We start from the raw sequence: 12,112 nt of genomic DNA, 5'->3' as shown, positions 1-12,112 counted from the left end.
GTATGAAATGCTGAATGAAATAAATCAATTTACAAGTACTCACTGTACAGTTTTTGGAGAGAAAAAGACAAAGACTTTGTTGGTTTTCACAGTGGTTTAATATGAACATGATTATCTGACATTACATTTCTTGACAGCAGATCTGAGACAATGCTTTTTTAATTAAAGCCAGGACTAAAATTCACAGCAGTTACATACATGAAAAATGGCTAAATAATAAAAGGTGTATAAGGATAATGCAATAACAGGATATAAAACATACTCTGCTGAAATTATTGGGAATTAAAACAAAATGGGGTGGGATGTTAAGGAAGACTTGTCCCATTTTTTTCTTTATAAGCGCTACAGTTGTCGAGAGTGATTGGGCCATACAGTAATGAATTGGGAGAGTAGTAACCTCTTGCACCAGTAAAATCACTGCATGTCTTTCCCAGCCCTGACAGATATGAAATTCCCTAACAACTGTTAAACATGTTGTCCTAAAAAAAAAGACCCATTTTGGGTTGTTTGGGCTGGCACAGAAGGATTGTTCTTTTTCTCTTACTTGAGGTAGCCAACTTTTCAAAGAAAAATTAGTAGATAACTGGAAAGGTAAATATTTCAAACACAGCAAATGGTGTGGCCTACGGGGAAGCTAAAAATCTTGACTGTCAAGAAAGACACAGATTTGAGTCCTTGTACTGACATAGGCACATCTGTCTTTTCAGTGTCTCAGAGAAATTTCTTTGTGTTCACTACAGTAACAACAAGGAAAGGTGCGTATCAGTTCAAATGCAGGAGAAAGAGGACAGCTCCAGAGCTTCCCCATATTAGTGCAGATGTTTTAATAGCTGCGTAATTGTGGAATTTAACATCTAAACGGTGCCGGGATTCCAATACTGCTTGAACTGCAGTTATATCAATCACATCTCAACTGCTGAGCAGTTTTGTATTTTGGCCAGAACATGACAAGAAGCTCTTATAGTAAAGGAGAGTAAGGAAACAGTCTACTAACTAAAAATGTATACATTTTCAAAGCGAACTTGTGTGGAGCATTTACTAGATCTCAAAGCCCATGCTTGCTCTGAATTCAATTTTTTTTTTTAATGTGCATGTGCACCAACAGTCACCCCCCAAACAGGACACCTAACATCTTCAAGAAAGAAGGTGCTGACAGAACAAGAGAAGGGATTCAATCAGGAGAAACCATTGTACTGCAGAGGGGGGGTGGGGGTGGGGGTGGGGGGGTTGTGCACACGTTTTCAGGGGAAGTCTGAACTGTTGGTGCCAGCTGTCTCAGCAATAACACGCAGCATGAGCTGTGAGCAGACACGTTAAAGATTTAATGTTTTAGAAAAACGTATCCTTACCGACCTCAGTGGAGCAGACAGATATAGGCACGCAGCCGTGTCGAGGTCTCCTTAACGGCATTTTGCTAAACGTATTGATATATACATTATATACATATACATACAAGGAAAACAGCTGAGTGCACCCTGTTGGATCACCTGTTGTTGAGGCAGCACGGGCTCAATCATGAAGAGAGAATAAAACGAACTGCTAGGCCCTGGTGTGATTGCTCAGCGTCTCTGGATCACTGGTGCTAGATTTAAGATGAAAATAGATCAGATTCCATTTAAAGTCATGCAGATTAACTGTAAAGAGGCAACTGATGGGGGCTGTAGGATTGGCACAAGGTTATCGATACAATCCAAGGTCAGGAAGCTCCCTTTTGCCGGACCCATGACCCCAGTCTGAGCGCGTGCAAAGCTCCCCACCGGAGCCGAGGAAAGCCCGACTTCGAAAAGGTGGAGCTTTTTCACGAAGAGTTTCAAAATCAGCAGCAGCCCAGCACACAGATGTTAAGTGCCACTGAAATACCCTTGTTCTTAAATTCTAAGCGGAAATCAGAAATAAAAAAGCGTCACCTGAGTTTGTAGGGTAAATTACCCGAAAGGATCCAAAATGATTCAGTTGATTTACAAGGGGTCGAAATTCTGTTCAGTTCTATGCTCTAAAGAGCACGCTACAGGCATTAAATGAAAACCTCTACGCATTACTGACATTGTTTAGCACAATGTTTTGTGACGACAGCACAGCGAACAGGGTATTCATCAGCGTGAAGCAGGGCTGCTCTACCTGCACAAAATATTGCCAATTGTGAATTTCAGTTTATGAACAGATTTTCTGGGGGTTGTAAAATCCCAATGAAATGAAAAGGCCTGGCTTTGCCTTGAAAAAAGCTTCACCTGACCACAAAACAGAATAATGCAAAGGTAAAAAAGAACAGAAGATGGCATACTATTCCTGTAAAGCAATGTTTTAACATGTTGATATGAGTATACTCAAATACTCATACTACATAATTCCCCACTCTCCCTGCTAGATCAAAAATAAAAAGAGGTATTAAAGCACAGAATGAAGGATGTTAATGCCCCCCGTATAACCTACTTGTACTCCAATCCCCTTTAATGCGTTTGGTGTAAGAGGGAACAGCCTCTGTGTTCTGTAGTGTGTAGAGCTCACAGGCCTCTGCGTGTAGGCATGATGCCATGGCATTCAGTCTTCATCCAGTCAGAAGAGCAGAGCTCAGTAATTGCAATAAACAATCACCCAAGTAGGCAAAATAAACTTCCCTTATATATGCTCAGCATTGTCAGGCCTCAGGCTCATAGCCTTGATCCTCTTACTATATTTAACAATTTTTGAGAACATCCATCTGAACAATTATAGATCTTATAATAAACCCATGTGTGTGTATATATAGATTTTCGTACTCCCTTACATCATAGCTTAAACCTGCTACCTGTTTATGCAAGCAGTAAGTCACGGAAGCAGAAACCGTTCAGGATGAGTTAATCTCACCCTGTCGAGCTTACTTTTAAAAAAGTCAAACAGTTTTAAAGAAATGGACATTTCTGGCAGCGCTGACAGAAAAAAGGTTCAGGGGCTCACGTCTACTGGTATACCAAAAAAGGAAAGCAATACCATGTCAGGCCCGAGAAAGGCTATGCCCGAGAAAGCGCTCCAAACTCATTCGCCTGATAAGAGGGGTCTCCCCCTCACCGCTAGGCCAATTTGGATGTGATTCTCGAGTGCATCAGCTGAGATTTGAAACCTTCCTCAAAACATGACAGAAGAGTCTCATCCAAGCGTGCGATCACATCGTGCCAACAACCTCGGAGGTGGGGGGGGTTATAAAGAAGCAAACAGGGGTGGAGTCACAGGTAGGGCAGGTGGGGTTTTTTTCAGAAGCAGAGAAAGAGCAATTGAAGAATCAAGATACCCTCCCAACTTCCATGACAAAAGCCTCAAGCCTAAAGACATTCAATAATAAGCCAGCGGTTAAGATGGCTGCTTATTAAAGAGATAACGGGATTTTTAGGCTTCCCACTAGACGGGAGAACAATGCTTCCCCTGTCCTAATGTCCTATTCCCAATCACTCCACTGTGCCCCCACCACCACCTCAGTTTCAGTTTCTAATCCCTGTTTACAAAAAAGAACAAACACGCACGAAGGGGAAAAAAAACAGTCCAGTAGATCTCCCAAATAATACCGCTGACCATTTAAAAAAAAATAAAAAATAAAAAAAACGTCTAGAAACGAAAGCTTTTTTTTATATTTATATATATATTTCTTAGTGTAAAAATAAATGTTATTTTGCGCAGGTGAAAGAGGTGGAATGGAAGAAAAAGAGCGAAGCGAGAGGCGCCCCCCTACTGGCGTACTTTTCCGGGGATGTAGTTCCTGTCGATGCTCTCCTCCTGGAGGAACATGTGCAGGCAGCGCTCGTTCTGAGCCAGCGGGTGACCTGCGATCCTGCAAGCAGGGGCGGGGGGGTTGGTTTGGGGGATGGAGAATGGGGGGCAGAAAGCGAAAACAATAAGCTCAAGGTCAAAGGTCATGCCACAAACAACTGCAAGTCTTTGTTATTGTTACTGGAGACTACTTTGTAAACCTTTACCACTATAAAAGGGCAATACATTTCGGAGGTAATATTTACTGACCCTTATTTTATGACCCGCTAGGAGGTTTTTGAGACAACAAAGGTTTTGATTGATGTTTAAACATGCACCCTACCTTATCTGCTGATGAGGTGATTGTTGGTTATGAGTGTTAATGGTCAGTTAACACTAAACAGCCGCTGTTGATGGATCAACAGAAAGTCTCTGTCTGCCGCAGTAAAGAAATCCCCAGCGGAAAGCAGACAGCCCAGAGGAGATTTAGAAGGAGAGAGTTCGAGGGCTGTGGGTGCAGAAATGAGGAATTTCTCAGGGCCGCGTCAGCGTGCAGAGGGGTGGGTGATGCCACGTACCTGTTGATGAACTGCTCGAGACCCGCCCGCCGCTCCTCGATGAAGGATTCTTCGAAAATGCCCTCGTCCCCCCGGAAGGGCAGTTGTCTCTTCAGGGCTTTCCCAGGCAACGGAGGCACGACGATCTGCAACGCACAATAATTAATAATAATAATTGCTTACACTTCTATAGCGCTTTTCTGGACACTCCACTCAAAGCGCTTTACAGGTAATGGGGATCCCCTCCACCACCACCAGTGTGCAGCTCCACCTGGATGATGCCAGAACGCTCCCCACACACCAGCTCTCAGTGGGGAGGAGAGCAGAGTGATGGAGAGAGTCCACAGCTAGGTAGGTCCCTTTTCAGAATGGCAAGGGCCACCATTTGTCTTGACCATCCCACACTGGAGGTGGTCAGCATCACGCTCCGGCCAGCCTGTTACCCCCAGCAGGATTCATTTGGAAAGCCGAGTGGACCTGGGAGCCACCTGGATGGACAGGCTGCCCGTCAGAGCCTCACTGCGGCCATGGCCAGGAACGCCCCTGTGTACAGCGCCGACACTCCGGCTCTGCAGTATTTTTAATAGCTAAGATTTCAGCTTTGTTCACTAATCGTACGCTCGTATTGCACAACAACATCGCATATAAGACCCTAAATGTGTCACGCGTCCCATTTTCAACTTAAACTGTAGGTAATGCAACTGTGAAAAGAATAATCATTTTTCTACACAGCAATGCATTTCTTTCCAGTGACGACAAGTGTGCTCAGATGACTTCTTTAATGCACCTGCCCCCTCTCACCTTACTGTCTCGCTCCAGCTCATTCTTTAACCACTCAAAGTCGCTGTACCTTCGCCGCACACAAGACTCCTTCAGCTTGAAGATCGGGAGGTTGGTCTGTAGGTTTGACAAAAAAACAAATTCTTAAAATGAAAAAAAACTGAAGCAAAAGATGAACCAATCCCCCCGTGCAACTTCTTCCCAGAATCCCAACTGCTAACCTCCGAAACACCACTGAGATGTAATTGGTAAAGCAAAACAGGGCACAGACCTGCAGAGCACTAGGAATACTTTCCTGCTTCTAATATTGTCTTTGAGTTCCACAAGTGCTTTTCTACCCAGACACAAGACCGGGCTAAAGAGCATCTCAAAGATGAACAAGTTGTCTTGAAAGTGTAATCTTATGGCTGGTAAATCCAGATTCCAGTCTTCGACACTTTGGACTTCCCTACTGATGATACATTGAAGGATAAGCAAATCATTTCAATCTGGGACAAAGGCCAGAGGATAAAAACACTACATATTGCTGTTCTTTAGTCTTCTGTGGTTTAACACTTTTAACACATAAGACCTTTTACAATATCACCAGCATATTTGTTTCTTTAAAGGTTTAAAATAGAAGTAAAAAAAATCCAGGGAAACCAGAGGAGGTCTTATTTAAAAAAAAAAAATGACAACTATAAAACAATGAAACGACATTGCTGCTGTGATACAAGGGAGCTCTGCAAAGATCAGTTTTAGTAACTAATCTCCAACCTACACAAAAATGTAAAATGAGCTTTAAATTATGCTACACTGGGCAGACAACTCCTTGGACACGCATGCGTATTAGTTTAAAAATCAAAATGAACTTAAAACATTTTTAACATTACAAAAGGAACAGGTTCAGAGAAGCCTAAACGGATGTAAAACCAGAACAAAGTGAAATACTTGATTATGTTGCTCACAAGCCACCCATAGGCTACTAATCCACAGTTTATCATCTGTCTGCTGCCCTACATGTTCCCAAACTGTTAGGTTACACAGTGCGCCTCCTTCCACCCCTGATAAGTTGCTTCCCAGCACTTCCCTATCTCCTGACTCCTGATCCACAAAACGCAAAGACAAGGAAAATTAGGACAGAGGCTCCGCTGACCTTCCCTGCTTTACAGAGGTCCTGAACAATACAGAACAGTCTGACAGCAGAGTCCCAGAGCAGGACTGCACATCCGCCCGCCGCTACGGCAGTGAGGACAATTCCAGCGCGACAGGGCAAGCCCCTGAGAGAAGCAGAACCTCCCGGGTCAAGGCCTTCGAGAGAGAGAGGCCCCAGGGGGCTCCAATGAGGCCCACTGATTCAATGCGGCTGCAGCGCACTGATGGGATTTGAAATAAAAAAACAAGTAGGTCATTGCGAAACAGCCCTGGGGAAAAGGGACGTTTAACCACAAGTCTGCAAGCTTCTGATCACAAGGACGCCATTTGCACATGGCCGCCGCCGCCGCTCAGGGACGGCATCGGGCCTCCCTCGACTGCGCCTGGATCGTCAGGGACAGTTGGCACCCCCGTCTCGGGCCGACTGAAAACCTGGCACCGCCCCCCTGTCCCTCCCCAAGGACGCGGGCTGGTTTTCTGTTAGAAAGCAGCAGAAAGGTGACGTGGCCCCCTTTAGAAGGAAAACAGCAACACTTCCACTGACGGCCCCGGCAAGCTCAATGAACTTCGATACTCCAAATTTGCTTTCAGGTTCAATCCCTTTAAGCCATTGAGAGCTCTTCCACAACGTGACTGGAAAAAAAATCCCTCTCCCCAAAAAACAAGCCCGGGTGACCAAGGAATTTACAGCCCGTTTACCTCACTTCCTCACTTAATATAGCCTGACCCGTTTTCCTGCAAACTACAGCAACAGCTCGGTTCAAGAAACCACTGGGAACGAATTTCCTTCCTACCAAAGTTAGCCAGCACTTTGCTCAAGACTAGAAATAAAAGCTATAATCACATTCCCAAGCCCCTCATGACAAAATCGCATCTTACTGTGTCTTCGGCAGCAATGAAGTAATTTAATTAACCGCCATTGTGTCAGCCAACATGACTGTCTAGTGCTAGCAGCCATGCTGGGCAAGAAGTGCTGTGTCAGTCCATCTCCCTGGAAATGGGAATGCAGGTCAGGAGGAGGCCAGAGGAAGGAGAGACGAGGAGTGGAGGGCTGGTGGGCCTGGGCCAGTACAGACAACCCGACAGCCCATTTCTAAACCAGGAAGAGGTTCATTCATCTGGGTTAGCGCAGAAAACCTGATGGATCACTTTTAAAGCATGAAGACTCGAGTCCTTGGTGCAGAAGACTATTGACCTCGCTGTGTCTTAACTAACCACTCCCTAATCAGCCATCACTTAGGTGACGACAACTGGCTGTTCTAGATTGTTTTTAAAATACACACTTGCAAAAAGATTTCATGGTTTCAGCTACCTCCATAGTTATATTCTAGGATGATAATTTCCTAGTTACCCCCACACCACCAAACCTTTCTGGAATCTATTCCCTTCCACCTGTTACCACTTCGAAATGCACTGCTGTGTCTACGTGTTGTGGCGTTGTCTGTTCTGTGCTGTGTGCTGCACTGTGCGTGTCCTGAGAGAACGGCACGGATGACAATCCCATGGTGCACGTTCACATGTCAAAGACACTCCTCTCCCTACCTAAAGTGATTACCGTGGAAATCACCTGCTTCACTAACCAAGACATTACTGTAAATATTGGATTTGGGTCGATCGGCACTTCGCGCGGCTTTGCCTTAACCAAGTGGGATGCCCTGTGCTTCAGAAGCCACGGCAGTTTCAGAAATCAATGACCCTTCCACTTTTATGGAATAATGAAAACACCCCCCTGGGGATGAACACAGCACTTGGAACTGAACCGAATCCAAGGCACCAGCTCTCTCCACCTGCTTTAGCTGCATTCCCTGTCAGAAGCTGGGAAAAGCGCCGGTGAATAAGCAGGGAAGAAAAACCTGAGGCATAATTAGTGGTGACAACACAGGCGCTGCAGAATGCAATGGCCCCATTATTAAATTGGAGGAGAGCAAGTCTGTTTCTTGTCTTGACTGGCCCCTGCTGCAACTTGCAAAGGCCACATTCGGAATAAAATATCCAGTTACAGGCTTGGCTGTTCCAGAGCTGCCATGACAAACATTTTCGCACACCTCAGACACTCTATCAGGGTAGATTTATTAGCATGCGTAGCTATCCTTCCAACCAGAAAACAGAGCAAATCTACAGCAAGACCGAGTGCTTTTATTTTCAACCAAGACAGCAGCAGGTTACCTGCAGGGCAGAACCTGGCTGACATTTGCCTATCTGTAAAAACAAAACCCTAAATTGTGTTTTCTCTAAAGACCATGACAGTGATAATTTAGCTTGAGAAACAGAACCTGCCCTGAATTAAAGTCCAACAAGGTCAGTAATAAGATATTTAAGACACACTTTCAGCTTGACACCTTGAAGCATAGCCTGGGTGAGATCTGGGGGAGAAAAAAAAGTGTACTTTGCCCTAATCAGCAGGCAAGGAAAAATATGCTGATGTGACAAATTATAGCTTTCATTTTAAACACGCATTTTAAATACAGTACATACTCCTAAATCGTTACAAAGAGAATGCTAGACCTGCTAAGAATCTTCCTCCGCATACATACTTGTCTGACCGCTGCTTCGTTAGCTAAAGACAGGCCACAACTACAGAAAGTTAACCAGTGAAAGTGTTGCTTTTAAAACATTTTTGTTTGCGAGCTAACCACAACACATCGCTCAAGATTCCCGAGTGGGCTCGAGTGAAAAACGTCAATTACATCCAACATCCCCGAACTGGAAAGCGCAACTAATCTCGCAACATTTCAAAAAACAATAAACACGCCCAATCACAGCAAAGACCGGAACAAAATGTATTAAGGGTACAACCGTGTTCTAGGAATATATTGCCAGCCCTTCCCCATTTAGTGCTTCGCCTGATTTTACCACCCCTTCCGCAGACACGCCGGAGAGATCCCGCATTCCTGCCTTCTGCATTAGACGACTAAGGGGCTACACTATTCCCCCCACTATCTTACACATCTGAACCTCCACAATTTTGATCCTACTCTTCGAGGAAATCAATCGGGAGGTTAGCTTCCCTTCCAGGCGTGAAAACAGCCATTTCGCCATCTCCCACCCCGGCTGGTCTCGTCTGCCATGTTTCGACGGCGGAACCGACTGCGACTACTGTATCACCAGCCCAGCACTAAATGGATAAATAACAGCAGGAAGCTACTGGAAGCTTTTCTTATATATATATACACGTCTGCATATTTCTCTCAACTGCCTTTCTCCCAGTTAACGGGCTCATAGTGGGTCTACGGTCATTACACCGCGCAGACAAAGATCTTCCTAGAGTTCGGGGTTAAAATCGTCATTCATTCGCACGACCTATTAATCTCCCGTTTCCCCATCACCTACGCCGTATGTGCATCTCCCATGATTACATTCTAAAGGATGGAAGGCAAAAAAAAAAACATGTTTCATCTCATTTAACAGACCCTCCCTGCCTGGGGTTCCGTTTTCACTCGCTATACGCTGGTAGGCCCGATCTTCATCCTCGGCCTCGATTTCTCCTCAAGAGGGCGACTCACCCGCATCCGCACTTCATAGGTAGTAAATCGGTTTCTCCCGACCCCGACGGTCTGGGGGTCGTAAACGTCAATTTCTAGGAAGTTGCTGGGAGGCCCGTAAGCATCCGTGAGATCCTGAGGTTTGGAGTTTAACCGGCGGGTATCAGCGACCGTAGGCTCCGACATTTTCAGCTGGCGAGCTGCCCCTTCGGGTCGGCGAAGGCAGCGAAACGGCAGAGGGGTACACGAGATCTGCCCATTCTCTATCGCCACAGCCAATGGCACTCGAGGAAGCACTGTCGCCCCGCCCCACAGTTTGACAAGCGGTTGTTCGGACCAATAGAAATAAAACAGCAGGCACGACCACCCGTTAAAGTGTGTCGTCATGTCCGTCTTGGCCAATAGGAAATAGGAAAGGATACAAACCGACTACAAATCCCAGAAAGCCGTTCTCATCGGTCTTTTGATAAACTGTAGTAAATCGTAAATTTGCCCAGTGTTTTTCGCTTTCGGTATTGAATTAATTGCATATTTAAAAACTCACTATCAGTATACAAATTTGTGATTTTATGTACCCAGTAATCAACTCTGAAACTTTGAAGGTCCTGTAGTATCTCAGATATGTTAACTTGACACTGGAAATAATGGATTTTAATTTTATGAGCTGTGGCTCATGTTAGGTCTTTACCTTTTAAACGCAGTGAAGTGCCTGACCTAGGCAATATGCCCGTTTGGTGAGCGTTTGATCCAATCAGGAGCTGTCCTTATAACTGAAGACGTTAGAGGAATCGAAACGATAGTATTTTATTGTGTGATCTTTCAGAAATTTGTCTGGCATCAAAGCAGATATATTTTACACGATCAAAAAACTTACAGAACATACAAACATGACACTGTTGTAACTCCCACTTTTGTGGTCTGCCCTTAAGCACATTCATTCAATTACAGGTTCAAGAACAGTGCTGAACAGTGCTGCCAGGGCATTCACCAGAGCAAGGCAGTTAGACCATACCACCCCTATTCTAATAAAGCTCCCTTGGGTCACCATCCACCAGAGAGTGGATTTTAAAGTACTGCTTCCTGGGTTTTAATGCTCTGAAGGTCCCATCTACCACACTGACCACCTTCTTGTTCACACTTCTCCCCAGTCTTTAAGAGCAAGTCAAATTAATCTAACCAGCAGCCATATCACCCTGCAACTCACAGCTAAGCAGGTGTGAGCCTGGTCAGTACCTGGATGGGAGACCTCCTGGGAAAAACTAAGGTTGCTGCTGGAAGAGGTGTTAGTGGGGCCAGCAGGGGGCGCTCACCCTGCGGTCCATGTGGGTCCTAATGCCCCAGTATAGTGACGGGGACACTATACTGTAAACAGGCGCCGTCCTTTGGATGAGATGTAAATCCTGACTCTCTGTGGTTGTTTCTTGAAAAGAGTAGGGCTGTAACCCTGGTGTCCTAGCCAAATTTCCCATTGGCCCTTACCAATCATGGCCTCCTAATAATCCCCATCTATGAATTGGCTCTGTTACTCTGCTCTCCCTGATCATCTCAGACATGCAATGGAAACCTTTCAAAGATCTTAAATCCCTTCTCTACCAGTAAGCCTATTAGCTTCCAGTACTATAAACAGTCTGATTTCCTATCTTCTGTCTTTTCCCTCTTAGTCATTTTTAAGCTCCATATTTTTCTTTTAGCCTTTTTTTTCATATGAAGCATATTGAGATTCACTGTAATGGAGTGTGATACATACATTAACTGTATTTTTTACATATTCACTTTGTTTTAACAGGACTGTATTCAAGTGAGTCAAAATGGAAAATGGATATTTCCAGACAAATACCAGTTTAGAAAATGCTTCTCTCGCTTTTACTTATGACGGTGCTGAATACATTATATATTTCGTTGTACGTTACTGACGTCAAACTCAAGTCTGGATGGAACTGGACGGGGTTCGGTACTCTAGCGCCACCCAGCGGCGAAACTGTGCTATTTCTTTGAGAATCCTACGCATTACTGTACACAGGAAGGCGACAACAGGTTTTCATTTTTTGCAAGGCTATGGTGCACAATCAGAATACTTTTGTCCCCCAGTCCTCCCATTTCAGAGTGCAGTTATGGCATCTTTGTCCACACGTAGGAAAAAGAAGAAACTATACGTTTGTAAGTAGGATTGCTTTCACCCAAAGCCCCTGTCGTCTAATAAGCTTGCAAAACCAAATGACTGAGCGTGATTATTAAGAACTAGTTGTTTTTGATAGGATTTACAGAGATGCATGTTGTGACATGCAAGTGTGACATCATTTTTTAAGTATCTTTTTTTTTAAATAAAAAACTCAATACAGCTCCAGCATGAAATGTCTTAACTTTTTATTTTTCCCCACAGGCCGACAAGGCTTTCTTTAAATTTGATTTGGGGGAAACAATGACATCTTTCCTCAGTGAGAA

At 44.6% G+C, this 12,112-nt stretch overlaps 1 protein-coding gene across 2 annotated transcripts; it reads right to left on the bottom strand.

The window, feature by feature from the left end:
* Positions 1-75: 75 nt before the first annotated feature.
* snx12 (sorting nexin 12) lies at positions 76-9,925 on the bottom strand. 2 transcript variants are annotated; one of them, XM_088597025.1, is made up of 5 exons: positions 9,692-9,923; positions 5,076-5,171; positions 4,296-4,420; positions 3,709-3,799; positions 76-1,582 (listed from the first exon to the last, which is right to left on the bottom strand). In XM_088597025.1, the coding sequence occupies exons 1-5, from the start codon at positions 9,854-9,856 to the stop codon at positions 1,574-1,576; spliced, it is 486 nt and encodes a 161-aa protein (XP_088453151.1). In that variant the 5' UTR covers positions 9,857-9,923; the 3' UTR covers positions 76-1,573. The 2 variants fall into 2 exon arrangements, with proteins under 2 accessions (XP_088453151.1, XP_088453150.1); XM_088597024.1 differs by lacking the exon at positions 76-1,582 and having other exon boundaries at positions 1,901-3,799; positions 9,692-9,925.
* Positions 9,926-12,112: the final 2,187 nt, after the last annotated feature.

The sequence above is a fragment of the Lepisosteus platostomus genome, chromosome 10 (assembly GCF_059453375.1).
Source record: "Lepisosteus platostomus isolate fLepPlt1 chromosome 10, fLepPlt1.hap1, whole genome shotgun sequence".
NCBI lineage: Eukaryota > Metazoa > Chordata > Actinopteri > Semionotiformes > Lepisosteidae > Lepisosteus > Lepisosteus platostomus.
The sequence above is the reverse complement of the archived record's forward strand: the minus strand, read 5'-3'. Positions and strand labels throughout refer to the sequence as shown.